At 42.5% G+C, this 26875-nt stretch overlaps 1 protein-coding gene across 2 annotated transcripts in view; it reads right to left on the bottom strand.

Annotated features, from left to right (window-relative positions):
• Window positions 1-26875, bottom strand: part of CDH13 (cadherin 13) — a gene marked incomplete at its 3' end in the record, with an annotated part of 1039464 nt that overhangs the window by 579696 nt on the left and 432893 nt on the right. For both annotated transcript variants that reach the window (XM_079760072.1, XM_079760071.1), the window contains exon 4: window positions 8759-8875. In XM_079760072.1, coding sequence (XP_079616198.1) covers window positions 8759-8875 — 117 coding nt within the window. The remainder of the gene's footprint in view (window positions 1-8758; window positions 8876-26875) is intronic.

Below are 26875 nucleotides of genomic sequence, written 5' to 3'. Positions count from 1 at the left end.
TTGTGGAAAATTAAAATTTACAGGAAATATCCAGACTGATCATATAATGGTCTGTTAATTTCATTTTAAAAACAAACCAGGCTATGATGACTTTAATTAATCAGTAACCAGTGAATGCCTTATCCAACCAGCCATAGACCTGGCTAGAATTCAAGTCAAAGAATACTTGATCCCTACTGTGTGTTATGCACTGTACTGAATCACTACACTTGATGAATTATAGTTAATGGGAAGATAAGAAAAATATAAAAGAAATTAAGTTGCTGCTCAAAATGTGTCATGTCATCAAAGAAATATAAACATGTATAAAGAAGATCAAACAAAAATTCCATAGTGGAGACTATAAAAAAAAAAAAAGCTTTAGCTCAGCACTGCCCAATATAAATATAATGCAAGCTATATAATTTTTAATTTTCTGGTAGCCACATTAAAAAAAGTAAAAAGAAACATTAGATTAATTTTATTCATACTAACATATACAAAGTATTTTTATTTCAACATGACATCAATATATGAATTATTAATGAGATATTTTCTATATTTGTGCGTGTTTACTAAGTCTTTGAAATCCTGAATGTATATTAATCACACTTGCACCTCAATTTGGACAGTATATTTTCAGCAAAAATATTTAATTTGTATTTAGATTAAAACTTACAGTTGAAAAGGTAGATTCATGTGCCAAGTTGTTCCAATAATTGGGTCAAATAGTAATTTTTAAGCTTAAATTTAAATTAAACTTTAAAATCCAGTTTCTCAATTGCACTAGCCACTTTTCGAATGCTCAGCAACCACATGCAGTTAGTGGCCACCATGTTGGGAGTGTAGACAAAACTCTCTGCAATGGTGCACATGTCCCATTGGACAGTGCAGCCTCCGACTGTAAACAGGGCATCCCTGGGAAGTGAGGAGGGAAGAGTCCAAAACCATGGGGTTGCTGAATGTAGAGACAAGTTCTGCTATTCACCTCATTATGAATTTTGGAGCACTGAGCTTCTGGACACCATAGATGCCCTATATTCAAATTTATCTTCCCTACAGTAGCCAATGGCAAGTTTTAGTTATTGAATAAAATTGCTAGATGTTTTAAAAGGGGGAAATTCAACAGATGTAAATTTCTGAGAAGAGAAAAGGCCTGCAGTTAGATTTGGATAAGAGCTGTGAAGCAATGGATTTTAAAAGAGGTAGAGGGATGATGGTGGTTCCATGAAATAGATCAGGCAAGAGGATGGAGCAAGGGATGCTCGCCTGCATTTCTGTAGGAGGAATGATGCAATGCTGGGGATCAGTGCCAGGTTTCTGGTCCAGCTTCTGAGATGCAGCCTGGCACCTAGGGGTTCTCAAAGTGATGCAAATGACTAGTATGTAGAGTTAAACAAGTTTAATTTTCTACCATTAGGCTCCTTAGCACCTATTTGCATAAGTGGGCATAAATGAGAGATACACAGTGCTTGGATGGGGGAGACCTCTAATAAGCATCTATCCCGAACTCTGAGGAATATTTAGCAACTGCCATAGATCACCCTCAGGTATGACTGACATTCATGACACAATCAAAGCCACATCCTGGTTGAGTGGTTTTTATGACTTGGTCTAATGATCTATGTTGATTCTTTACAAAGAGCACATGGGCCAATTACATATTTCTCCCATTCTGGGTTAAAGATCTCTTTCTAAAGGACCATTCTACCAATTTATAGGGGATATAAAAAAAGGATTTTCAGTAAAATGTACTTTCATTGGTTTTGATGAAAAGGGTTTGTGATGAAAGTAGAATCTCTAATAAGCATTTCATAAATGACTTGTCTTTCAAACTTAATATAAAACAGAATAAAATACGTCTCCCAAGACCTTCTTGCTTCCTCACAGATTTAAAGTCCCCTGCTCTCAATCAATCGGGTCCAAGAACTCAAAATTCTCTAAAGATGCAATCAAATATTTATCAGTGGAAGTTGGTAAAACTGAGAAATTATTTATGGCCCAAATTTTGAAATAGTCACACTTTGAAGGGGGAATAAAAAAGCATGTGCTGGGAACTACACACTCCCAGATCCTCCCTGCTGTCTAGTATTCAAAAACGGGAAGAAAATCACGTTTGAGGAAGAATGTTCACGACTGGTGTTTTACCCTCTTTTTAAAAACACTGAGCGAGACGGTGGAAAAGTAGCCCCCGAATTCTAGTAATTAAGCTATTTACCAACCAATTTATTTGGCAGGTAGATGAATTATGCACCAGTAAAGACTGTGTCAAATCCCTAGAGCTGTCTGCATAGCCTTTCTGTGAATATACAATTCTAGGTGGCACAACCCTTAACTGGGAACCCCCTACAGAGGGCTAATTCCCTGCAGCACCTTGCTTTTGATGTCTTTACCCTTTAGTAAAGGGACTCCTTGCTTTAAAGGAATTAAGGTTGCAATAAAATCTGAGAGAGAGAGAGAGAGAGAGAGAGAGAGAGAGAGAGAGACTGACGTAGTTTCCATTCATCCTATTGAAGTACAAAACAAAAAATGTATTTTTGTGCCAGGATGCCAACTCTTGTGTTGTTTATAACAATTTTATATTTAGCTAAACTTAATTTTTCCAACATCCTATCTAATAAAAGATAAACATGCAAATTGACCGTACCTCTGCTATACTACCAGCCAATAGGAGTGAGTATGCAAATTAACCCAACCAATATGGCAAGGCCCATAGCGGCCAGGTGATGCTGGGGCTGCCGGGGCAGATGGGAAACACAAACCCACAAGGAGGCCGGCACCCAGCAGCCCTAAGGCCCGAGGTGGAGGTGCTGGGGCTGCTGGAGGGGTGCAGTGGGCAGCGGAGACACAAACCCGCAAGAAACCTGTGGAAAGGGAGATAAACTATCATAACTTTATCTCCCTTTCCACAAGATGAGAAAACTGCCCCTGGATTATTTAGTGATGTGGCCCACACCTTTCTTCAAACACAGGGTATGTTATGACCACTCCCAGGAAGGTCTGGTCAGAATTCCGTCGCCAGGGAATAATGCTACTGTGGCAAATCATCTAAGAGAGGAAACAAGCTTTTGTTGGGTTTATTCTAAAGGTCAGAGAACATGCCACCCCAACATATGCTGTGTTGTTACATTGATGATCTTAAGCTGCAGATGCTTGAAAAATAGCAAATGCATGCAGAAGATTTCACTGAAGTCTCCTGATCTGCCTAAAATTGGACCCCCCCTAAAGGAGCTTAAATGTCATAGGTCCCCTTGATGGGAGAAGTGTCATCAGGCAGAGAAGACTGACTCCTGACAGGACAGGAGAGTAGAAGTTGACATAACACCCAAACTTTGTTACAAACTATTTCCCACCACCCCCATTAATCTTTCCTAAAAATAATTTACTCTCCTCTAAGAGGCCTACATCTCCTATCCCCTTTCCCTAGGAAGAAGGTATTTAAATCTGCATTCTAAGCCACCTTGGGGAGTTACTCATTTTCCCCTGGGATCTCCCACATATACACGAGGTACACATGTTAATGAACTTTTGTTTTTCTCTTGGTGATCTGTCTTTCATTATAAGGGCCTCCACTAAGAACTCAGAAAGGTAGAGGAAAACTATTTTTCCTCCTCCATAATTCTATCTAGGGAAATCACATCCCCAGCTGAACAATGAGGTTGGCTCAAGTACCAAGCAGTCTTGGCTGACGGGAGGGAAGCTTCTAGGGAGAAATCAATGATATTGGCATCAAAGTGGGACAGAGGGCACATGCATGGTTGCTGGTGGGAGTTTAAAGTGGTTCAACATTTTTGGAGGATGATTTGGCAAATTCGATAGAAATGTTCAAGGTACATCCAAGGGTCTTCTTCTAGGAATCACATCTGCTGAGATAAAGCACAAGCTCATAAGCCCTGGTCAGAACCCAGGATGCTACTGAGGGCTCCCCTTCCACGATAGGAAAACCTGGGAACCTGCATTTTTAGGACAAGGTGGCATCTATACTAATAAAAGGGTAATATGCTAATTAGACTGAACATTTTCCGGACGACCTTCTGGATGTCCTTCCGGACATCCTTCCCAACAAAGCCATGTTGGCAGGGCCAAGGCAGAGGAGGTTAGAAGCGATCAGGCAGGCAGGGGAGAGCAGTTAGGGCGAACAGGCTGTCAGGGGAGAGCAGTTAGGGGGATCAGGCTGGCAGGCAGGTGAGCGGTTAGGAGCCAGAGGTCCTGAGGGGGCCCAGATTGGAGAGAGTGCAGGTCGAGCTGAGGGGACCCCCTTCCTGTGCACGAATTTCATGCACCAGGCCTCTAGTTGTATTATAAAATTCCTAAACACATAGGAAATAGAAAGAAGTTTACAGTGTTCCACATTCTCCCATCACCTAGATTCTACTATTAACAATTTATGATACTTGTTTCATCATACATGAGTCCATTGATCCATCATCCCTCCATCTACATTATTTTTTGGTGTGTTTGAAAGAATTAAACTTAATTTTAATGCTGTTTTAAAGAGAACAATTGTCAGCCAGGATATTTCATTGCATTGGAGAATTCTCAGATTGCACTCAGCAGCCCTGAGCATGTTGGCTGAGAACACAGACTGAAATCTCAAAGGGTTGTCACAGAGCTTGTCTCTGCTGTGTAGGGACCATGTGACTTCGGACAGGTTACTTCATCCCTCTGAGTCTCATTACTCTATTTGGCACATTGGAAGATTATCCCCATGCAGCTGCTATTATGAGTATTCAACATAATAGTTGAAAAATGCTTATGATTTACAGTACTGGACAAATAATGAATTTGGATTATTTTCTGTACTCTGTAATCTTATGAAATCAAGGATGCTGTCTGTTTCCCTTTGTCATTAAATGCCCAGCCTCTAGCACAGTGCCTTGTAAGTAGCAGGTGCTGAATGTATGATTGTTGACATGAACTGGATTGAATATCAGAGATTTTCCCTCCTGGGATGCAGCAAGTACTTATTAATGGAGAGAGGGAAGTACAGTTGGCTTCAAAGGCATGAGATACAACAAAAGTAGTTCAGGAAATGAGGTGGAAAGAGGATAAGGCAAAGAGAAAACCTAGCCTGCAAAGAAAAAGTATTATACTGAGTTTAGTGATAGAGCAGAAGTGCCCTCTCCTGCCCCTTGGACCTCACCTTTTCAATGCACAGCCCAGACTTCTAGTTGCCATATAGCTTATGGCCTGCAGGCCCACTCCAGGCCTCGGAGGGCTGTTGTGCCTTTGTACAGAGCACAGGGCAGAGCGAAGGCGATGAATAATTCACAGTTCTAGGACTGGCCCTCAACCGAAAACTGTCGGGGTTGGCATATATATAAATATCCCAGCTTCCTTCTCTGTGGAATGGATAACTCTGACAGTGTGCTTCCTACCATTCCCTAGTGTTTCCCCCTGGGATTGCAATCCAGTCGCTCACAGTGTTGACTTTCTTGATAAACAGGTCTCCCAAGTGGCTGCTTCCCTTCCCAGTCTCTCTTCATCACTATCTTACCTGTATTCTCTTTACATTCTAAATAAACTACCTGCATTTGAATTCTTGTCTCAAGAAATTCAAAGTAAGACAAGTGTCTTTATTCTTTAATAACCACAGAATCTCTTCAAATGGCTTTCTATACTGAAGTCTGATTTGAAGCTGCCCTGGCTCAGGCAGTTCAGGTGGATGGGGATAATGTGCCTCTTTGGTTTCCTTTCCCTTCTCCCCACCTCCCAGCACTCACTGAAGACGCCTATACGCTCTCATAGCTCTGCAGAGCAATGCTTGTCAGCTACTGGTAGAGTTGATGATGATCAAAGATATAAAGAAAAGAGTAAGATGAATGAATAAAAGCAAGAAAGCACAAAAATAAAAATATGTTCCTTCAAAGGCATAAAGAGCATGGGAAAAAGAGCAGTTTTTGGAAGGCAGTGCAGTTATTCTGTAAAAACCATCTGGAGTTTTGGGAGGCTTTCACATATTACAATGTTAGTAGACTATCACATTTAGAAAAACAGTTGCTTTGTAGAGAATCCAGGTTAAGAGCCCATGTGGGCAGTACATAAAGCACTAAGGAGAGATGAAGCCTCAGCTTGGAAACAAAATTTGCAGGAACAATGCAGAAGAATGTCTCTAGTTAGCTGTACATTTATTGACCCATTATGTATCTCAAGGAAAGAGGCTTATAAAAATTATCCAAATACAGTCAGGGGGATGAATGTGTGGGAAAGAAGGAAACTTTAGAATGATCACAACTTAATGACCATATCTAGACATATTTAAGAGAAAAGGTGTGCTAATAATAATTATGCCAGCGCAACCAATTTTCTAAGCAACTTGTTTTAACCTAACTAATGAGACTGAGACTCCCATACTGAAAGTATTACATATATATTAGTGGTAGACAGGAGAACATATTTTAGATCAGACCTCCATAAACTTGAGAGTGCAGCAGAATCACCTGAAAGGCATGCCCAAAAAGATTCCTGGCCTCATTCCAAGAGTTTCTGGCTCAGTGGTTCTGAGGTGGGACCAAAGCATATGCATTTCTAGTAAGTGACCAAGTGATGTGAATGCTGCTGTTTCATACTTGAAATAGAACCAGTTTAGATCAGTGGTTCTCAGCCTTGGCTATACATCAGCATTACATGAGATCTATTAAACATACTGATGTTTGGTCCTCAGCCCTTCAGCCAATGAAATCAATTTCTGAGGGTGGAGACTGGCATCTATATTTTAACTGCACCAGGTGATTCTGATGCACACCATGCTTAAAGAACAAGAACAAAACTTGTGTCTTTGAAATTGTTTAGGGGTATAGCCTTGCAGACTTGAGGACTCTGGTCCCTTAGAAATTGCCATTATTGGCTTCAGGGAAAATTATAAAAGCCATCATAGTAATTAGGGCTGTCCAAAGGGCCAGGGCTCATCAGCCCCACCCCGTCCACTCAGAACAGCTCGGCTTCCCTTTACATCATATCCTGTATGCATGGCAAGGTTTTGCTTAAAAATAAAAGACACCTGGCACAGTGGTAGATTAATTATAAATATGGTGATTATGAGGACGCTGGATAATCAATGTTTCTAATCTATATATATAAAAGCCTAAGCAACTATTAAGATCAGAGGACTGGCCAGTGGCAATGACACACACTGACCACCAGGGGGCAGACACTCAACACTGGAGCTGCCCCCTGATGGTCAGTGTGCTCCTACAGCAAACCTCCTGCGGCCAGCCAACCTCCTTCAATCCCTCCCCGCAGCCAGCAACCTGATCAAGACCTGGCGAGACACTGGGCAAGATGGCCCCAATTGGCCCCGATCACTGGCCAGGCCAAGAGAATTCGTGAACTGGGCCTCTAGTTTCTAATAGAAGTAGATTTCTAGTAGTCTAAATCACCCTCACATTTCCTCCAGATCACTATAAAACCCTATTTTTAGCTCATCTCTATGTATCTACTCTTTCCTACCACTCAATTCTGCTAACAAATCATTTCCTACAGGGGAGCCAGAAGGATTATTTTAAAACACACACACACACACCCCCATACACATGAAGACCTTTAGTGTTTCTTGCTGCATGCATGGTGAAATCCCTACCTCTCACCTTGGCCTCCAGGTCCTCAATTTTTACCACTCTCTTCTTTGCTCACTGTATTGTAGTCAACCAGGCATTTGCTCCTAAAATATACCCCATTCTATCCTATCTCCAGGCCTTTTCACATGCAGTTCTCTCTGCCAAGAATGTAGTTTACCAAGATCTTCCCTTGGCTGTTCCTTTCTCATTCTTCCAATTTGCAGTCACATGTCAGTAACTCCAACCAGACTTTACCAGTATAAAGTCGGTATAAAGATTCCTTCCTCCCTCTACTCCCTGATCCTGCCTTTTGCTTTTTCACATCACCCCGCTTCTTATTTCACAGCACATGTTATCCTCGGCAATCTTCATGATTATATATTTACTCATTAAACTGTCTATCTTCTCACTGGAATACAAGCTCCATCACAACAGGGGCGGGTATGCTAGCTCCAACCTATGTTTATCAATCCCCAATCTTGGTGTCCAGCATATAAAGGTGCTCCTTACTTATTTAATGAATGAATAAATAGTCCAATAGCCACAGTCACTGAGATGATTCATTCAACTAAGCACTATTGTTCAAATTTCAAGTTCACCAAAAAAATACAAACTGGCTAAAATTTGATTCTCCATGTTGATGCTTCTATGGGGGAAGAATGTGCTGACCAGGCAGCACCAGTATTTCTGTCCATTTCACAGTGACTGTTTCCTCTTGGGAAAGTTGTGGGTTTGATTTTTGCAACAGTGTTTTCTGGACCTGATTAGTATGATTTAGTTTCTTTGATCTGGTTCCTTTGATCTTAGTTTTTAGAAAGCTGATCCAATGCTGCTCCTGGAATAACACATTTGAAAACTAGGATCTAAATTAAAAGACCACATATCATCATACTGTTACAGTAATGGAACTTACCTGAATGGCTGCCTTGAGATTATCTATAAAATCAACTAGTTTGTTGCTTAGCCAATGACATGCTTCTGACACAACTTCAACATCGTTATGTACCACACGGATCTCCAGATCATGACATTCAAAGCTGTTACTACTGTTTTTTGCAAACACTAATCTTTTGACAAATTTTTTTTTGTCAAAAACAGTTCGCCTTTTTATCATAGGGGAATTAAGGCCAATTCCAGCTCGTCACCAAGACATCCGTTTGTCTCATGTATGCTCATCTCTTAATAAAAACGTGCTTTTGTCATTTGTCTTTTGTCTGACTTACCTTGCCGACATCTCTTGGGAAAGGTTGTCTCTGATTCTCTGGAATTAAAATGGGAGATACCACAATGGACCTCTTTTGTCTTGGGACAGGAGATGTTCTTGCAAATTTAAATATATCCTAAAAGATAAAAAGTAAAATCAATTGACCCCAGGGAGAGGATGTATCAGCCTGCTGAGATATAGCTCCTTTGTTGTGAAGGCATGCAGCTGTTTGGACATGGTTAATTTTATTCCATCAAACCTCATTAGTGTTAGCAAGTACATCCTTAGAATTCTACTAAACCTGACATTGTGATTCACAATGACTATCATTAAGCTCTTTAATCCCATTTTCTGAATCATTCTATTCACAGTGTCAGTCTTGATTTATACATCTTTTAGTACTGAGCATTCCCACTCTGCTCTTTACCTGCCAAGTGAATAGATTTCTCACCTGGTCATGAACCAACAGGACTCACTGGATATTAAAGTGACTCTCCTCAGGGCCACCTGCAAGGTCCTTACACTCCCAGATGAACAGGGATGAAGGAGCAATCACAAAGTTCCAAACTGTCAAGCATTATGGACACTTGGAGTCAATGTGTTTTCAAGGACCGCTTGTTGTTATTATTACTCATGGGAGGACTGTGGTGATGCACTCCCCATGCAGTATGTCCCAAACTTTAATCACTGGTACACCACTATCAGGATGTCTGCCCCATCCATAACTCACCTTTTTAATTAACCAAATGTGTTCAAAAACCACTTTATATCAATATTTTAAATAAAGTACCAGTATTTATTTCTATAACATATAAGAAAACATAAAAATAAACATACTGGAGACCAAATGATGTTATTTAATTTGAGCTAGAAACTCCAGGGGGAAAAAGCCCCTCTTTTTAAAAGGGAGATGAGGAAGGGCTAGAGGGTTTTAAAGTGTTGTTGGCACCAAACTTAGACTTTTTCCTTGATCTGATCAGAAGACTGAAAGGGAACTGAAAATAGAATATCACTGTCAATATATAAACCAATCTCATTTCGTGTCACATGTTAGCTAAAATTATCTTATGTATCATCACAAGTAAGCATCTCAAACTTTGAGCAACCAGTTTCTATCAAAATCATGTGGCAAATGATACTTAAATATCATCACTGACACATGCCCTATAAAAGTATGTGTAGTGTACACATATATAACATATATACACACATATATGTATATACATATACAAACATGTACATATATACACACATATATTATAGTTTTAAAGAAAAATCTGTATAAGAAAAGTCAAACAGAAAACAAACTCAGCTAAGGCTAGGGACATTTCTATAAATAATCTTTCTCTTGAATTTCTGCAAGTGTAAACTGATGGTGCTCTGGTGGGAAGCAATCTGGCACTATTTATCTATGGAGAACCTTACAAATGTACATATCCCTTCACTCTGGAATTTCACTCATAGGAATGCATACAAATGTTAAATTGAAAAGAAGAATAAAAGTGTATGCAAGAGGATGTTTAGTGAGACATTACTTATAAAGGGCAAAAATGGCAAACAGCCTGGATGTTCAACCAGATGACAAGGTTAAACTAGGGTCCATGAGAGGGAGATACTCCTATGCACTTTCCTGTAAGACAGTTGTGAAGACCATGTTCTAACCATATTATCATAATTTGACTACTGCCAAAGTCAACACCACACACTCCTATAGTAGTCACAATTTATTAAGTGTGTGTCAAGCAATGGGCCAGGCACTTTACATGTGTCTGCTCTAATATTTGCCATAAACTTCCCAAGGAAATCTTAGCCACCCTAACCAATGAAGAATATCAAATACAGAGTGGTTATGCTAGTTGCTCCAACTCACCTAGCTAGCAGAGAAAATATATAAAATAAAACATGTAGGAAAATGTAGAATGCCACATTGGACACCATCTATTTTACTATTTTATATAAACTATACTGAGCATTGAAAAATAATATTCAAAATCTCAATGAATGAGTTCAAATATTCAAGCAAAGACAGAAAACTAGAGTGTGTTTATATGTAAATGATGGTGGGAAGAAAGAGTAGGAAGGGTTAAAGCAATAATAACAATGACTCAACTAACCCAAAAATATGTATATAACACAACCCATCCAAGCCAAAAACAGCATAGAGAGTGTGGAACAGACAATTAAAAATAGAGTGGATTACATTAATAAAACAATGACATCTAACAACTATGAAGATTCTGTTGGTTTATTAGGAGGTGGGAAAAGAAGAGGAATTATGTAAAATACGTGCAATATATAAAACTCATTTACAATAAATAGCATCCTGAGGCTCAGATGAGAGAAAGACCAGAGAAACACTTTGAAAAGATTTAAAATCCCATGTAAATGTAAGGAATTGGTGATTCATCTCTCTAACAGAGCAAATATAGGCTTTAGTGCATTACGACAACATCTGTGTAAATGTATCTGGCGTAATGAAAAGCACTCCGACTCTCACAGCATCCCGGAAGCTTGGCAGCAAGCAGAACTGTGTCAACCCCTGGCTCTAACAAGCCTAAGAATAGAAAAAGGAGGATCAGAGTCTCAGAATGGAAATAGTCTCTGGAAGGGGGGTGGGGAGGAGGTAGAGTGATCGATTGTAGAAGAGCCTGCACATACATGGGACTCTCTGAGCCCACCATGGGGGTGCTGGGCCAAAGCACCCTTTTTCTCCCAGCTCTTAACTTTTTGTCTTACAATGGCAGGACCTCAATAAATATTTGTCCATGGCTGTGCTTCTATGTCTGTGGCTCCATTTCTGTCTTTGTGGTTTATGTATATAACTATGCATTTGTTGACAAATGTATACCTATATATCTGCTGCTATGTCCACTTTTATTGGATCTGTACTAATGAGTTTTTCTGTGTGTTCTTAACCCATGTGCTTCTGTGGGACTGAGACCATTTAGGAGCCACAGCATCTGATTTGAGTGACAATCATATACTACATGCATTCCTGGGCACATGTATGTGTAACCATGTTTATCCTCAATTATCTCTGTGTGTTTGTATCTGTCAAGCCATTGTGCGAAGCCTCTGAACACACCAGACTGTGGCCATAACCTCAAGGAAAGATAAGACAGAGCAGGGGAGATAAAAAGTCTGTGAGCAATTCAATAGAAGTTTATAGATGGAGATGAGATAGGGTGAGGAAAAGACCACATGTTAGGGGTAAAGGAGAGGCTGTGTTAGGACTCTCTGCCTTCTGGTGTTGCCATTACCAAGACAGTGGCCAAAAAGAGGAAAAAGGCAGTTTGGGGCATAGATTCAAGGTGGTATAGACTTGTTGACTTCGAGGTGTCATTGCACATCCAACAGAGATTTCTAGAGGGTGTACAAAGAGTTCAGTTAGAAGGGAGGGTGAATCAGGGAGAAAAATGTCATAGTCATCTATGTACAAGAGAAGCTGGACGTGACCGAAAAGCTAACACCACCCAGGTTATGTAAAGACGGAAAAGGAAGGAATGCAACCATTCAATGGGTTTTTAAAGACCAGCAAAAGTCACAGAAAGGTTAGTTGGCAAAAAGGAGAAAACACAAAAAAACTAAGAGATGAGAATTTCAAAAAGGAAGGAGTTCATGGCCATGTCACACAATGCAGACGTCCTTTCCAACAAGCTGAGTACTCTAAAGAGGCTTTGGGCTTGATGATGAAAACGTAATTGACAATTTCGGGAAGAGCAGCATTAAGAGTGTGTAAGGGTGGAACGTCGGAGGAACCAATGGGAAGTGAGGACTTTGGTTCAGAAAGAAAGGAAATAAATGTGAAGAGGTTTGTCAGTGGAAGGGGGGCCAGTCAGGGTGGTGGGCTTGAGGAGGAGGGGACGGCGGAAGGAAGCTGTAGTGCAGGGAGAATGAAGACATGGAATGGAGATGGATGCCTGAAGGAGTTGGGAAGGGAGTGGATCAGCCTCACAGTTGCCCCTGAAAAGGAGGATTTGATCGGCTTTCCTTGGGGAGGACATTCAGAGGTTTGGGGGAGGGGATTTCTCATCTGTAAAGGAAGATCACTTGCTTTTGGTTATCAGAATGAAATGAGAAATTGTGCATGGAAGAGGTCTGTGCTCTCCAAAGAATAGCACAAAAGTGAAGGATGGGTCTTATTAACACCAGAATAGCAGGGGTGAAGAAATGAAGATGAACCATTCAGTGCCTTTTAAGAGTGAGTAATTCAGCTGTGGGTGGCCAAGGCCAGACCTTAGAGACACACCGAGACATGACGCTATATCTAAAGATTTCCAGATCACCTGATGCATGCACACTGACATCAAAATTTTCTCTCATCAAACACAAACACTCATGCACAACTAATGTACACATTCACACACACACACACAAACACACACACACATGTGGTATTCATAAAGAGTGAGCAGCTGGCCCTGGCCTCATGCCTCCATGGGGCACTCCCTACACCCTGCAATCACTGGACAGTGATCCATCAGCGGTTTTGAACCTGGAACAGCCTCAGCAGCCTCATCCAATCTTGTGTAAGTCAAGTGGGCAGAACTATGTCCTCAGGGAGACTCACTCTGCTGGATTTTATTACAAGAGAATCTTCTCCCTCACGCAAACAGCATTGTCTCCTGTAGGCTCCAGGGGACTTCATCTTTCTGTCGTAGGGTATCTGGGTTTACAATCTCATTTGCTTTCCTTCCTGTTTCTCAATTTCGGGAGAAGTTGGCAGTGCATTAAAAGCAAGGTTAATAATGCCTGGGGAGCATCATATCACACAGTCCCAAAGAGCATGTCAGAAATAAAGGGGAGACCCTTGTAACTGTGAGGGACAGGGGAGGGGTGGAGGTTGGGAGGAGAGGGTGGGGCCCAAGGGAAGGTGGAAGGCAGAAAGAAGGAAAGAATGGGTTAATATCCATCCATCCATTCCTTCGTTTCTTCAAAAACTATCTGCGGACCCCTTCCTCCCTGCCCTAGAGTAATTCTAGGCATCTGGGATAGTGTGCACAAGAGAGACACATCCCCTGCCCTCATGGAGCTCACATTCTAGAAGGAGGAGAAGACAGTGAACACAGAGAGAGTAGCACATGGCCTAGGAGAACAAACAAACAAGGAGGGGCTGAATGTGTGCAGAGGAGTGATGCTAACAGACAGACAGGAGGCCAGGAAAAGGGCCCCCAGCGGGGGGAGGGGTGGGACTTAGAGGATGAAGGAGCTGGGAGCCATGTGGGTGTGGGGAGGAGGGACTCCCACACAGCAGAATCACAGCCTGGCATGTGTGAGCTTCAGGAAGACAGCTCAGGGGCCGAGCATGATGAGGGGCAGGGGGGAGGCAGGCCAGAGGCCTAGAAAAGGAATTCAGATGCTGGCCAGCCAGCTGTGGAGACCACAAAGAGGACTCTGGCATTCACTGGGCAGGAATTTCATGGGAGGATTTTAAGCTGAGGAATGACATAAACTCACTTAAAATAAAAATTTTTATATCACTCTGGCTGCTGTGTGGAAAAGAGCTTTAAGGCAAGTGAGGCCATGCTTACTTGTTGGGTTTCTTCCTTTTCCCAACCCTGTCTTCAGAGGGCACCGAGGTTCTCTCCTACAATGCAAATCTGACCATTTGATTTTGGCAAAGAAAGGAGAGTTGGGGTCTATCTTTCCTGTCTAAGTCCCTCTATCCTCTTTACTGCCCACAATATTTTAATGCATATTTAGGTATAATTTAAGTAACATTAAATTCACCCATCTTAAGTGTGTATCACAATGATTATCAAGAAACTTACAGAATTATGCAATCTTCACCAGAAACTAATTTCCCAAGAGAGACCTCGGGCCCATATGCAGTTTCTTTCCAGTTCTAAGCCCCAGCTGCTGGCAACCACGAACCTACTTTCTGTCTGCACACATTTGCCCTCTCTGAACATTTCATTAAAGGGAATCACAGTTTGTTTCCACAGTATTTTCTATGGACTCGGGCTCTATTTCATAGTTGATGAAGATCATGAAGCAGAAAGGGATGCGGGTGACACCCAGTGACTGGGAAGGGGTGTGGAAAGGTGGGGCCACACTCACAGGGCATCCAGAGTCCTGCTGTCCTGGATGGCTGAGACCTCTGTTGTAACTGCAGTCAATTACCCCAGTCAACCTCCTCCCCTGCCCATCCTGCTGCCCTCCCTCCCTCACAGTCATGGCTGCCAAGACCTTCCCCAATAAACCTTCACACAGCTCTCTGAGTCACAAGGTTTGTTCACAGGAACCATTTATGACACACATCCATGCAAAGTGCCCAGAGTTGAGACTCAATGGGCAATGGCCCCAGAAGTAAAGGGCACAGATTGGCGTCCTACAGCTGAGACCACACCCCATGCTTTGGCTGCCACTGCTCACTCCCACCACACCCAGTAGAAGGCTTAGAACTGTCCACTCCCAGAAAGCAGTGAGATTTGAGAGGAGCAATCCTGCTCTCTTCACACTAGACACCAGCAGAAAGCAGCTTGGACCTGTCTTGCCACCCATCAGGGGGTCTAAATGAACCAAATTCAAATAGGCAAGACGTGGCCAGAGAACCAGTATGTCTTCCTCCCCCTCCCTCTGCCCTCCTAGTTTCTGTCTTTGTATCAGGTGATAAATGAGAGGGGAAAGTAGCAACCACTTTATAAAGTATCACAAGCCTCTGCATTTGTTCTTTCTCACATTTTCATAACTTTGGGGCAAAATTATGTGCTAAGAGGAGACATTTTCACAAGGCAAAGCATTGCAGAAACTGGATGCATTCCTTTGGCTGAAGCCAGAGCTAAAGGAGGGCAGCGCCAGGTGAGACTCAAGCAGTGGACCTGGCCCAATTGTGGACAGTCTAGTAGGTCATGGTAAGAAGGTCAGATATACTGCCCAGGCATCACACCTCTACTGGTTTCATACAAAGGTGTGATGCTTTGTGTTTGAATTCCATGTCCAGATGAAGGATCCTGAGAATTATTCTTTTGAAGAGTTTGAAGCTTGTGTTCCAGACTCGAGTCCCAAGGCACACAGCCTATTTCCTTCTCATCTTTCTGCTCCTAAGATTTACTTGGCATCCTGGTCCTGGACCCATTGAGTCTGCCATAAGAAATACTGCCCAAAGGACTTGTATGCATGCATATAAACATAACCAATGGACACAGACACTAAGGGGGTGAGGGCATGTGCTGGGGGGTGGGAGTAGCTGGGGAGAGGTCAATGAGGGGGAAAGGAGACATATGTAATACTTTAATCAATAAAGAATTTTTTAAAATTAAAAATATATAAAAAAATACTGCCATTTACTGACTAGTTATTATGTATTAGGCATTGTCTAGGCCAGTGGTCGGCAAACTCATTAGTCAACAGAGCCAAATATCAACAGTACAACAATTGAAATTTCTTTTGAGAGCCGAAAACCGACTTCTGCGCATGGGCCACGAAGTTTCAATCGCACTGTACGTGTGTGCCCGCACGTGGTATTTTGTGGAAGAGCCACACTCAAGGGGCCAAAGAGCCGCATGTGGCTCGCGAGCCACAGTTTGCCGACCACTGGTCTAGGCACATTGTAACATTATCTCACTTAATCCATTCAACCACTGGCAGGTGGAACCAATGCCTATTTCCCTGAGGTTCAAAGACATAAAAGACTTATCCAAAGTCATTTAGCTCTTAACAGAGAGATGGGAACCCAGGCATCTGTGACCCCAGAACCCCTGCTCTAAGGTGCTGCTGGTGATCACCTTTACAGTGACGTCTGTGCCTGGGACAGTTCCTTAGCCCTGGTTACTGAAGTGTAACTGGGGAATCACAACTCTAACGTTGGCAGAGGTAGGTAGCGAATCTCAATCAGCCTCTGGCTAAAAGGAGCAGCTACTACCTATACCGCAGAGCAATAGCATAATTGTCTGCAAATGAATGGAACTGCAGAAATCAATCTCCAATTTATTCCATTCTTATAGCTGATCTCATTGTGCTGGAAGTTGGTAAGCGGAGGGTTCTGTGCCACTCAGTTCAAAGCCTGTCTGTAATCAAATGCACAGTTCAGCCAGTTTTGCTGTACCTGAGGTGAGATTTAAAGTTTGCTTTATTACCTCCTGGGGCTGAAGTTTGCCTTCTTAAGGAAGAAACAGTTAACAAACACCCAATTTTCAGCAGCAAATTTAGGAGGTTGGAGAGCCAAGATATTAAGCTGCTGCATTTCCAACTGTCCATTTTCCCAATATTCTGGAGGCCAAATGTCAGCCAAGCTGAGTCATCTGCTCTGTGTAGGTATACTGGACAGAGTTGTGCTGAAAATAAAATAGGATGATGTGGAAACTTTCAGACCCGCACATTATCTCATAGTATGAAAGCAGGTGTTATGGAGCTAATGTAAAAGGCGGGGCAGGGGAAGATGATGGCTGGTGGATCCATAGGGTGGAGGAACCAGCTTGCTATTATAAATCATGCCACACATGCCTGTCAAGGGCTGCTGGTATGCAACTGGAGAAAATGGGTACAAGCCACTCTTCCCTATACAGGCCTGCTTTTCTAGAAGTGACTGAGATTGGGTATGTGGCAAATAGTTTCAATTGATAAAAGCTCCAGGAACTGTCAACAAGAACGTAAGACCAGCCCCTGCTGGATTTATGGCTTAAAACCAGCAGAGATCAGCTGGATCCAACATGGCGACTAATTTCACCTAATGGTAACCCCTAGCCTCATTATATACTCACTAGAAGCCCAGTGCATGATTTAATCATGCAAGTGTAAGCTGTCTGTCCGCTGGTTGGCAGCTCCGAAGTCCCTGGGCCCCCAGGGCGAGGCGGGGCGGGGGCGTGCTCCTCCTGTGGCCTGAGCCCAGGCCGGAGTCTTGCCTTTGCCTCCCGCCCAGGAAGGCTGGGGCCACCGCCATGTGCTCCTGCTGCCCAACTGCCGCCAGACTCCTCCTCGGGGAGCCACGCCCCCCCCTCCCCACCGCCTGCAAACCTCCAAAACGCTGGCTCGCTGCCCCAGAGGCCTGTCTCTGCTGCAGCACAGCCATGGCGCAGACGCTGAGCTCAGCGTCCTGCCGGCCCAATCACCACCCCAGCCACCCCGAGTCCCGCCCCCTGTGTCTCCCGCTGGCCCAATCGTGGGCGTAGCGGAGTGATGGTAATTTAAATATTACCTTTTTATTATGTAAGATTGTAATACATTAGCATGCTAAACTACACACCCCATGCTGCCATGATAGGAAACAGAAACTGAGAACACAACATGGCAAAGAGAGCTTTGGAAGATTCTGAGTGTTCCTTCCCCTTTTTAAATACCTTACCCCCCAAATAAATGAACCTCAATAAAGGAAACACATTTCATTAAGGGAGGGGTGCTCTGTCTGTGGGGTAGCCCACGGTCTGTCTCACTGCTCCACTAATAAACTCACTTTCACTCTAAACTCTATGCTCACGTTCGAATACTTTCCTGCGAGAAGCCAAGAACCCACAGTGGGTTGTGGACCCTCAGGTCCCCGGATCCCCAGAATGCCTGCAGCATGATCATCCGTGAGATCAGAACCAATTTATCCAATAATGAAAGTCATCTATCAGGGACTTTCAGAATGGCCAATCTGAAAACAAGAACCTTGGCAATGGAAGGTCCAATAGCAATGCATCTGAATGATTAACACTGAGGAAGTAATAAATTCTCAATGTAATGGATATGACAGTCATATCTGTTATGTATATTTAGGGTGGAAAAGAAATGCCTTTGGCCAAATTAATCAGTGGAAAAAAGACTGTTTCACCCAGGAGTTTGAAATTTATATTTATTTATTAATCCCCACCTGAGGATATATATATTTTTTTATTGATATTAGAGAGAGAGGAAGAGGAGAGAGAACATCGATGTGAGAGAGAAATTTCAATCAGTTGCCCAGATCAGGGCTGGAACTGGAAAACTAGATATTTGTCCTGGAATGGACCCCACAACCTTTTTGACATTCCGGATGACGCTCAACCAACTGAGCCACTGGGCTAGGGCCAGGAGTTTGCAATTTGAGGGCGATTCTAGAAGTTCTCTTTCCAGCAGCTGGAAATCTTTTAAAACACCCCCTTTCCCTCACTAATGCCACATTTGTTTCCCCTACTCAAAAGGTGAAGCCTCCAATGTTATCAGGGCACGGGAGTAGCAGGCTGGGCTCACCGTGCCATCTCTGACCTCAGATGCCCTCATTGTCTTCCTGCTCTGTTTCTGCTACAGGAGCGCCTCAGGATTCTCAGGTTGTAAATGCTTAGCCCTGGGCTTTTCACCTTAATGCCCCTCTTCATCCCTCCTCTGGTACTTGGTTGGCCCCCACCATCCTTCTAATATCAGCTCAAGCACCATTCTCAGAGGCCTTCCGTCTCTTCTGCTATGGGGATTGCCTGCAGCCTGCCCTTTGGATCCCTTATCTCAGCTTCTGATTACACAGCCATTCAGAGTCATTAGTTTATCCAATTCTGGCAGAGGCTACCAGCCCCGGGAGGGCAGGCACCAAGACTTTCCGCTTTGCTGCTGTGTCCCTTGGCGCCTAGCACAAGGTCAGGCATGTAGCAGGTGTTCAGAAGTACTTTTAACATATTATTAAATAAAAATTATTAAGTAAATGTAGGGGCATTGTAAGAATTAGAAAAATCCAGGTAATGGGTGTAGCACAGTGCCTGGTTCAATATATTTGCTCCACATTTGTATTAATAATGAAGTAAACAGGATGTCTGCGATTGCATTTTGATTTCCTCCTCAATATAGAAATAGCTTGAATAATGCAGTTTGGGTTCTTTCATCCTAAGGTGCTCAATGCTTTGTGAAGTAACTGAATCTATAGAAAATTGTTTAGAAAATTCAATTCAATCTATAGAAAATTGTTTAGAAAATTCTTCCCGTGAAACAGAACAAAACTTTCACATCTGAAAGCTTTTCTGAAACACAGGGTTTGTTGGGCCATATGCCATCCAGGAAAGGCCCAGGTTCCCAGGCATGAGGCTTACACCACCAGTACAGCACTGGGTGAGACAGCAGCATGTCCACTGTCCTGGAGCTGATGGATGGGCACTTTTATACATTATGTTTTGGGAAAGAAAGATGTAAGCAGTTTCGCAATCATTTACATTGGCTGCAGATAAGAGGGGCAGGAAAAGGTGAAGCAGGGGCAATTCTATGATAGGTGCACAGCCTGTAAGGAAGAACTATTGACTTCTTCTTTTTTTTTTAAATATATTTTATTGATTTTTTTTACAGAGAGGAAGGGAGAGGAATAGAGAGTTAGAAACATCAATGAGAGAGAAACATCGATCAGCTGCCTCCTGCACACCCCCTACTGGGGATGTGCCTGCAACCAAGGTACATGCCCTTGACCGGAATCGAACCTGGGACCCTTCAGTCCGTAGGTTGACGCTCTATCCACTGAGCCAAACCGGTTAGGGCGACTATTGACTTCCTTTACTTGGTTACAGGCAACAGTCCCAAATGCCCATGAATATGCAGCATGCAGTGACCCAGTGGTCAGGTAGACGCCTGGAGGTTGATTTAAAGCTCCATCATACATTCAGGAATGTGAGCGGTCTTTTGGTCTTTTGTTAAGTGGCTCACAGGTCTTAGCTGGCTAACTATTCCTCTCTCTCACTCTCCAGCTGCTGTAATTTAATTTGGAACATCTCAGAATTTTTCTCTTGTTAATCCCTTGGGCCACTCATAGAAGACCATTGCTTCTGGAAGAAATGAAAATTGAGCAAAGACCTGAAGACCAAGTGGAATTCATCCAGGTAAAGGGAAATTAGGAGGAAGATTTCAGGCCTTGGGTACAGCATGTGAGAGGCACAGAGGCAGAAGATGCCAAGGACCAGAAGGGCTGAAGCAGAGAGAGTGAGGCTCCAGATGCTCTAGAAGAGGCTGGAAGGAGAGGAGAGGCGATCCTGAGGACCACGAGAAGCCATTGCAAGGTTTTAAGAGTAAGTCTGAGATCTGACCTTGCCTTTGACCTTGCCCTGTGGGAGCTGAGGAGCCATCTCTGCAGAACATATTTTAAAAAAAAATTACTGATTGATTTTAGGAGAGAGGCGGGGGGGGAAAGAGAGAGAGAGAGAGAGAGAGAGAGAGAGAGAGAGAGAGAGAGAGAGAAACAATTTGTTGTTCCACTTATTTATGCATTCATTGGTTGATTCTTGTATGTGGACTGACCAGAGGTCGAACTCACAACCTTGGTGTATCAGGATGATGCTTTAACCAATTGAGCTACCCAGCCCCGGCTGAGAACACACTTTTTAAAATAGGCTTTCTTTCCTGCTACTTGTTACCCTTATTTACAAAGTTGAATCTAAAAATAAAACACAAGTAAAACAACAATCCCCCCTCACATACATATTCTATCACTTGCTCTAAAATGTCATCCTCTCTACATTTGAACTGCTAGTTAAAAAAGAAAACAAAAGCATATGCTTTGGATGAAAATTTGCCAAACCACACTTCCAAGACGCAATTGCCTCTGAAATTCTTCATGAATCTAGCAGGAGCAGTAACAACACACAACAGGACTTGCTAGTTTCATTGGAGGTGAAAAATGTTTTTAACATATTTAGATTCTTTAGTCAGAGGTCCATTCAACCACGTGTGACGGCGATGGGAATATAATGGATACAATTTTCCTCTATCTGCTCTGGCATTGATAAAATATTCATGCTAAACAGCTACTTCTGAGCACCTGGAGGCATCTTGCAGCGTTTTACAGATGGGCTTGTTTTTCTAATGCACACATGTGCTCCCGCCTCAGCCACCATATTAATTTGAGTATGTATTCTGGATGTGTGAGCACGTTCCCAGATCACAGGCTTTCTGGTCTGCCTGAGCTCAGCGCCCAGCAGAAGACACACCTGTGGAAAAAACAATTCTTTTCAATTCAGTGGGTATTTATTGGGTGTTTGCCATGTGCTTTCCCCATGGAAGTTTCATAATAAATGATACCTGACTATCCTGCTGGCACCTCAAAATCAACATGTCCTAAAATCAAATTGAGAATCCTGTGCCTTCCAGCCCTCCTGCCAAAATCCACGTTTCCTGCCTTCCCCTTCTCAGCTGTTGAAGGGCTGGACATTAGCATCCTATGAATGGCTGGTTTCATTTCCACCACACTCACTCCCAAGTGGTAGGCAACTCTATGATTCCACCCGGGGCATCTTCTCTGGCCTCTACTCCTTCCTTCTCTAGTACAACATTCCCTGCTATCATCATCACATTCTACCTTCTCTACTGTAGCCACCTGTGGATTCTTAACTTTTCGTTTCCTTTTATTCTGCTGGATAGGAGAATCACAGCAACCTGGATCTCAATACTCTTAGTCTGGGCTTCCCAGGAGTGGGCGCTGAGATAAAGATTTGAAAGCAAGTACTGTAGTACTTTAGTATACTTTTTAGTTTCCATAATGAATCTATTCTATTTAGAATTTTAAAAAAATGAATTCATTTACTCACAACCCTGGATCAGATTCGTATTTCAGTATCCTTCATTCCAGGTTTTAATATACTTTTTATTTAAGCTGAAATTGAAGGGTCTGAGCTACTTTGTATCTTGCTTGTTAAATCTAATGATAAACGCCAAGCTTTCTTCCATTCTGTGTCACATATCTGTAGATATAATTTTAGTAGCTGCTCAAATCATATGGCATGTATTTGACCACACGCGCATACATTTAGGTGTTTCTAACTCTTTGTTATTACAAATAAAATGTCATTGTATGTAAACTTTTACTTGCTTACTTGTTGGTTTTTCTCTAATATGGACTCCTTAGAACGAACTTGTAAAAGTGAGGTTACTAGGCCAAAGATTATGAATGTTTTAAAGGACCTGTGGCATTGCTCAACAACCAATCAGCGCGGGAGAGAGATTGATCTTGCCATGGCAGGGCAATTCCAAGTGGTGCCAGCACATCTCTCTGGGGACAACACTTATAGCACCAACCATACTACTCTTGCCCAAACGTGTCATGGTTTGTCACGATTTCATGCCTTCATTTGTGATGTTCCTCTAACTAGATATTTCTCTTCCCTTACCTCTAATCTTCTCTACCTGCCTGATAACCCATAGACGCACACCCACACATGCACACCCACACATGCACACCCACAATAAGTGCTTATTATACATCATGTGTATCATTTCCAGCTCAGGTTAGATAGTGGTTTCTGGATAATTTCTAGTAAATTCAGGTTTCTTCTTAGATGCAAATGCAAGCTTTATTCTTTACACTTTAATAAATAGTGTCTATTTAATAAATATTTATCTGTTTAATAAATGTTATCTAATATCTGATAGAAAGCTAATATCTCCTTTCTTCTTTTTTCCAAAGGAGTTTAGAGTTTTCCATTCCTTAAGGTGACCTCAGAAAAGAGAAGAACCTTGCATTTTTACTTAACACTGGATGCATTTAGTCAGATTGGATGCTACACCCAGCCTCCCCTCCCCTGCAGCTCATTTGCCTTAGTAGCTGAAAGAACACGGCGCTGGCTGTCGATGTGCACCCCGGCAAGGAGGCTTGGTCTCCCATGTGCCAGCTCAAGGAGCCTAGAAGATGATGAATGTCACTGGGTTATTCTAGGATGGATTCATAAAAAAACAGTGAGTGACTTTATTAAGTGTAAAAACAGGTGCTGCTTTGCTTTTTTTATCCTAAGAAACCCAGCTACTCTGGCAGCATCTGGTAGTGATTCAGGGAGATGAGGGTCCCAAACGAGCCTCCCCAACAGCAGGGTGAAGTCAACCCTCCCCTCAGGAACGCCATGTTCCTGTCTCAGATATGATAACAGAGGGGAAACGTGAAGCAGTGTCCTGCTATTTAAGAAGAGGGAGTACTCATTACCAGGACTTCTTCTCTGGATTTGGTCTATTTTGAGAACCTTGTTCCTCCCACTTTTAGCTCCTGCTTGGTTTGGGTCGTTAACTTCTTGATGTTATGGCTGCAAACTGTAAAATTAGAAAGCTATTTCCCACACTGGCCACCAAAGTCAATTGCTTCCTTTATCCAATTTTGCTGAGTGGAGGTGGACAAAGGGAGGGAAAATGGGTGACATCTGTAATAGTGTCGACAATAAAAAAAAGAAAATCCATCCAAAACAAAAGATTTCTGTTATGATTCAAGTTTGAGATTATCCTGCTTAGGGATTTATTCTCCATATTTAACCGAATTTATCCTCCCTTTTCCCCTCTGTAAATTTTTGCTCTTTCACTGAAGCATCTTCCCAACTTCCAGTACCTTTCCTCTTCCTCTTTTGTTAAAGTCTTTTTAATTAAGACACCAGGGTTACGTTAACCTACTTAAGCAACCATCTCCCTTTTATGTCGCTCTCTTCAGTGGAGCCCTGAATCAGCCAAGTGCCTTTCATCAGCCTGTTTCCTGTCCCTCTCCTCCCTTTGTTCTGTGGTGTTTTTCTTTTTCTTTTTACAGATCCTCACATTTTCATTCACCCCAACCGCTATCCACACTATGCAGTTTACATTAATAAATTTATCTCCACAATAATGCATGCAGGTCGCAGGTCTCCCATGTCATTGATTACTGGGGCCTTTGAAGATTCAAAGATGTGTCAGATCTACCAGGGAAAGGAGAAAAAAAGACCACATTTGATATTCTCCAACATCTGAGCTTTCCCTGGGCCCAGAAGTGTGATGTAGGATGGTAAGACAATAGCTGCTTTAAAAAGAGGAGAGTGTGTTCTAACTATTCCATTGCCATGTAATACTCATCCTTTAAAAACTGAAGATTTGGGCTCCTTTTTCAAAGTCAAGATTGACAAATACAACAACCATTTAATAACGGAGCTCAGAAAATCTATTATGGGAACAAGGGACACATGTTAGCAGCTCAGCAATTCTGTGAACCTGCCCCACAGGAAGGGAGCCGTTTCACTTGTTTTCAACTACTTCTCCACATTAAATCTCCAAGCATTTTACAAATGGGAAAATGTCTTTGAAAATCAATGAATTTTAGATGTGGAGAGAGAACATTTTTTGAGTACTTACTATGGGTGAGACACAAAGTCTTACGAACACCTTTCTCCTTTGATACTCAGTCTTTGTGATGGAGGTAGCATTATACTCCCATGCTACAGATGAGAAAGCTGAGGTCCAGAAAAGGTAAGCACTTGCTCAAGGATATACTTGGGTGAGTGGAGGAGGCAGGATTGGAACCCAGACTGTTTTATTTGGAGACTGGATTACCTCTTATTTTCTGTGTATGCTATCTTTTCATATTTAAATTTCAATTACTGAAATAAATTTATTCAGGGTCTTTTCCAGACAAGCATACATATATCACATTTGTCATTTATCTGGCCCATGAACCCCATTTGCAAAATGTATTCAGAATTTGATTGCTTCTCATTCCCCTACCCTCTCCCTAGTCCAAGCCAACATTTTCTTTTGCCTGAATTATAGCAAAGCCTGCTAACTGCTCCCCAGCTTCTGCCCTAGCCCCCACACAGCCTAATCCACCCCACAGCAGCCAGTGGTCTTGTTAAAACACGAACTAGATGACATTACTCCTCTGCATCACAGCTTTCCTGTGGGGCCTCCTAGTACTTGGAGTAAGCCAATGTCCTTGTTCTGGCCCACAGTGTCTCATGTAATCTCCCCCCTGCCCCCTGTTACCCAAGTCCCCCTGACTCACTCTAGCCCAGTCCACTGGCATCAAAATTCCCAGGTACATTCCGCCTCGGGGCCTTTGCTCCCCCTGCTCTCCCTGCCTGAAGTGCTCTTCCCCCAGGTATCTCCAGTCGCAAAATATGTCCGTTTCCCATTGCTGCCATAACACATTACAACAACCAGTGGTTTAAAACAAAATTATGATTTTTATAGTTCTGGGGTCAGATGTTCCACACAGGTCTCCCTGGACTAACATCAGAGTGTTGTGAGGGCTGTTTCTTCCTGAGGCTCTGGAGGAGAATCTATGGCCTTGCCTTCCCCACTTTCTAGGGGCAGCCTGCATTCTTTGGCCCATGGCCTCTCTCTCCAACTTCAAATATAGCAGTGTACCACCTTCTCATGTATCTCTGGCTCTTGTCCCCCTCTCTAAGGATTCCTGTGATTATATTAGGCTGACTGGGATAGCCTCGCATAATCTCTCAATCTTGAGACCTTTAATTTAATCACATCTGCAAAGTCCTTTTTGCCCTAGAAGGTAACATTCACATGTCCCAGGATCAGGATGCAGACCTCTTGGGGACCATTACTGTCTATCACAGCACCTCTTTCACTTCACTCAAATCTTCTCTCAAAAGTCATTTTGTCTGTGAGCCAGCCTGGCCACTCACCAGCATTTCTATCTCATTAAAACACGCCTCTTCCATGCTTTATTTTTATCTTCTCTGCAAGAAAACAATCCAACGTACTTATACTGATTCATTTTATTTTTTTATTTATTTCCTCCACTGAAACATAAGCCTCATCAATGCAGGGATTTTTGTCAGAATTCTGTAGCTGTATCCCCATGGCTTAGACCAGTGGTCGGCAAACTCATTAGTCAACAGAGTCAAATATCAACGGTGCAACGATTGAAATTTCTTTTGAGAGCCAGATTTTTTAAATTTAAACTTCTTCTAATGCCACTTCTTCAAAATAGACTCGCCCAGGCCGTGGTATTTTGTGGAAGAGCCACCCTCAAGTGGCCAAAGAGCCGCATGTGGCTTGCGAGCCGCAGTTTGCTGACCACGGGCCTAGACTATGCTAGGCATATAGTAAGTGATTAAAAATATTTTTGAAATAACAATATATCTCCTTTACCAGGAAATGACATCTAGATAATCTTCATATTGAGAGATAAAAAATAAAAAATTTCAATCAGTCATGAGTCACTGAGTCCTTATTTTGTGATTTCTTCTATGTTACATGATGTGTGAAATACGAAAATTCAAGAAGAGGGGTCAGGCTGTCATTTGTATGGTGAAGGTTGTGTACTGTGCAAAGTTCCTTGGAGGAGGTGAGAGAGAGCTGAAATTCACCCTGTGACATGCAGCTGTATGTCTAGGGGGGCTGAGGCCCTCGAGGGGATAGCTGTTTCTAATTTACATGAAGGTACTATCAAGCCTATTCTATCTGGCAGTACCCACCTGACATGAGTTAGCCATAAGTTCTTACTCAAATGGGGTATTTAAGGTTATTAGACACA

This window comes from Cnephaeus nilssonii (genome assembly GCF_951640355.1).
Source record: "Cnephaeus nilssonii genome assembly, chromosome: 20".
NCBI classification, from domain to species: Eukaryota; Metazoa; Chordata; class Mammalia; order Chiroptera; family Vespertilionidae; genus Cnephaeus; species Cnephaeus nilssonii.
The sequence above is the reverse complement of the archived record's forward strand: the minus strand, read 5'-3'. Positions and strand labels throughout refer to the sequence as shown.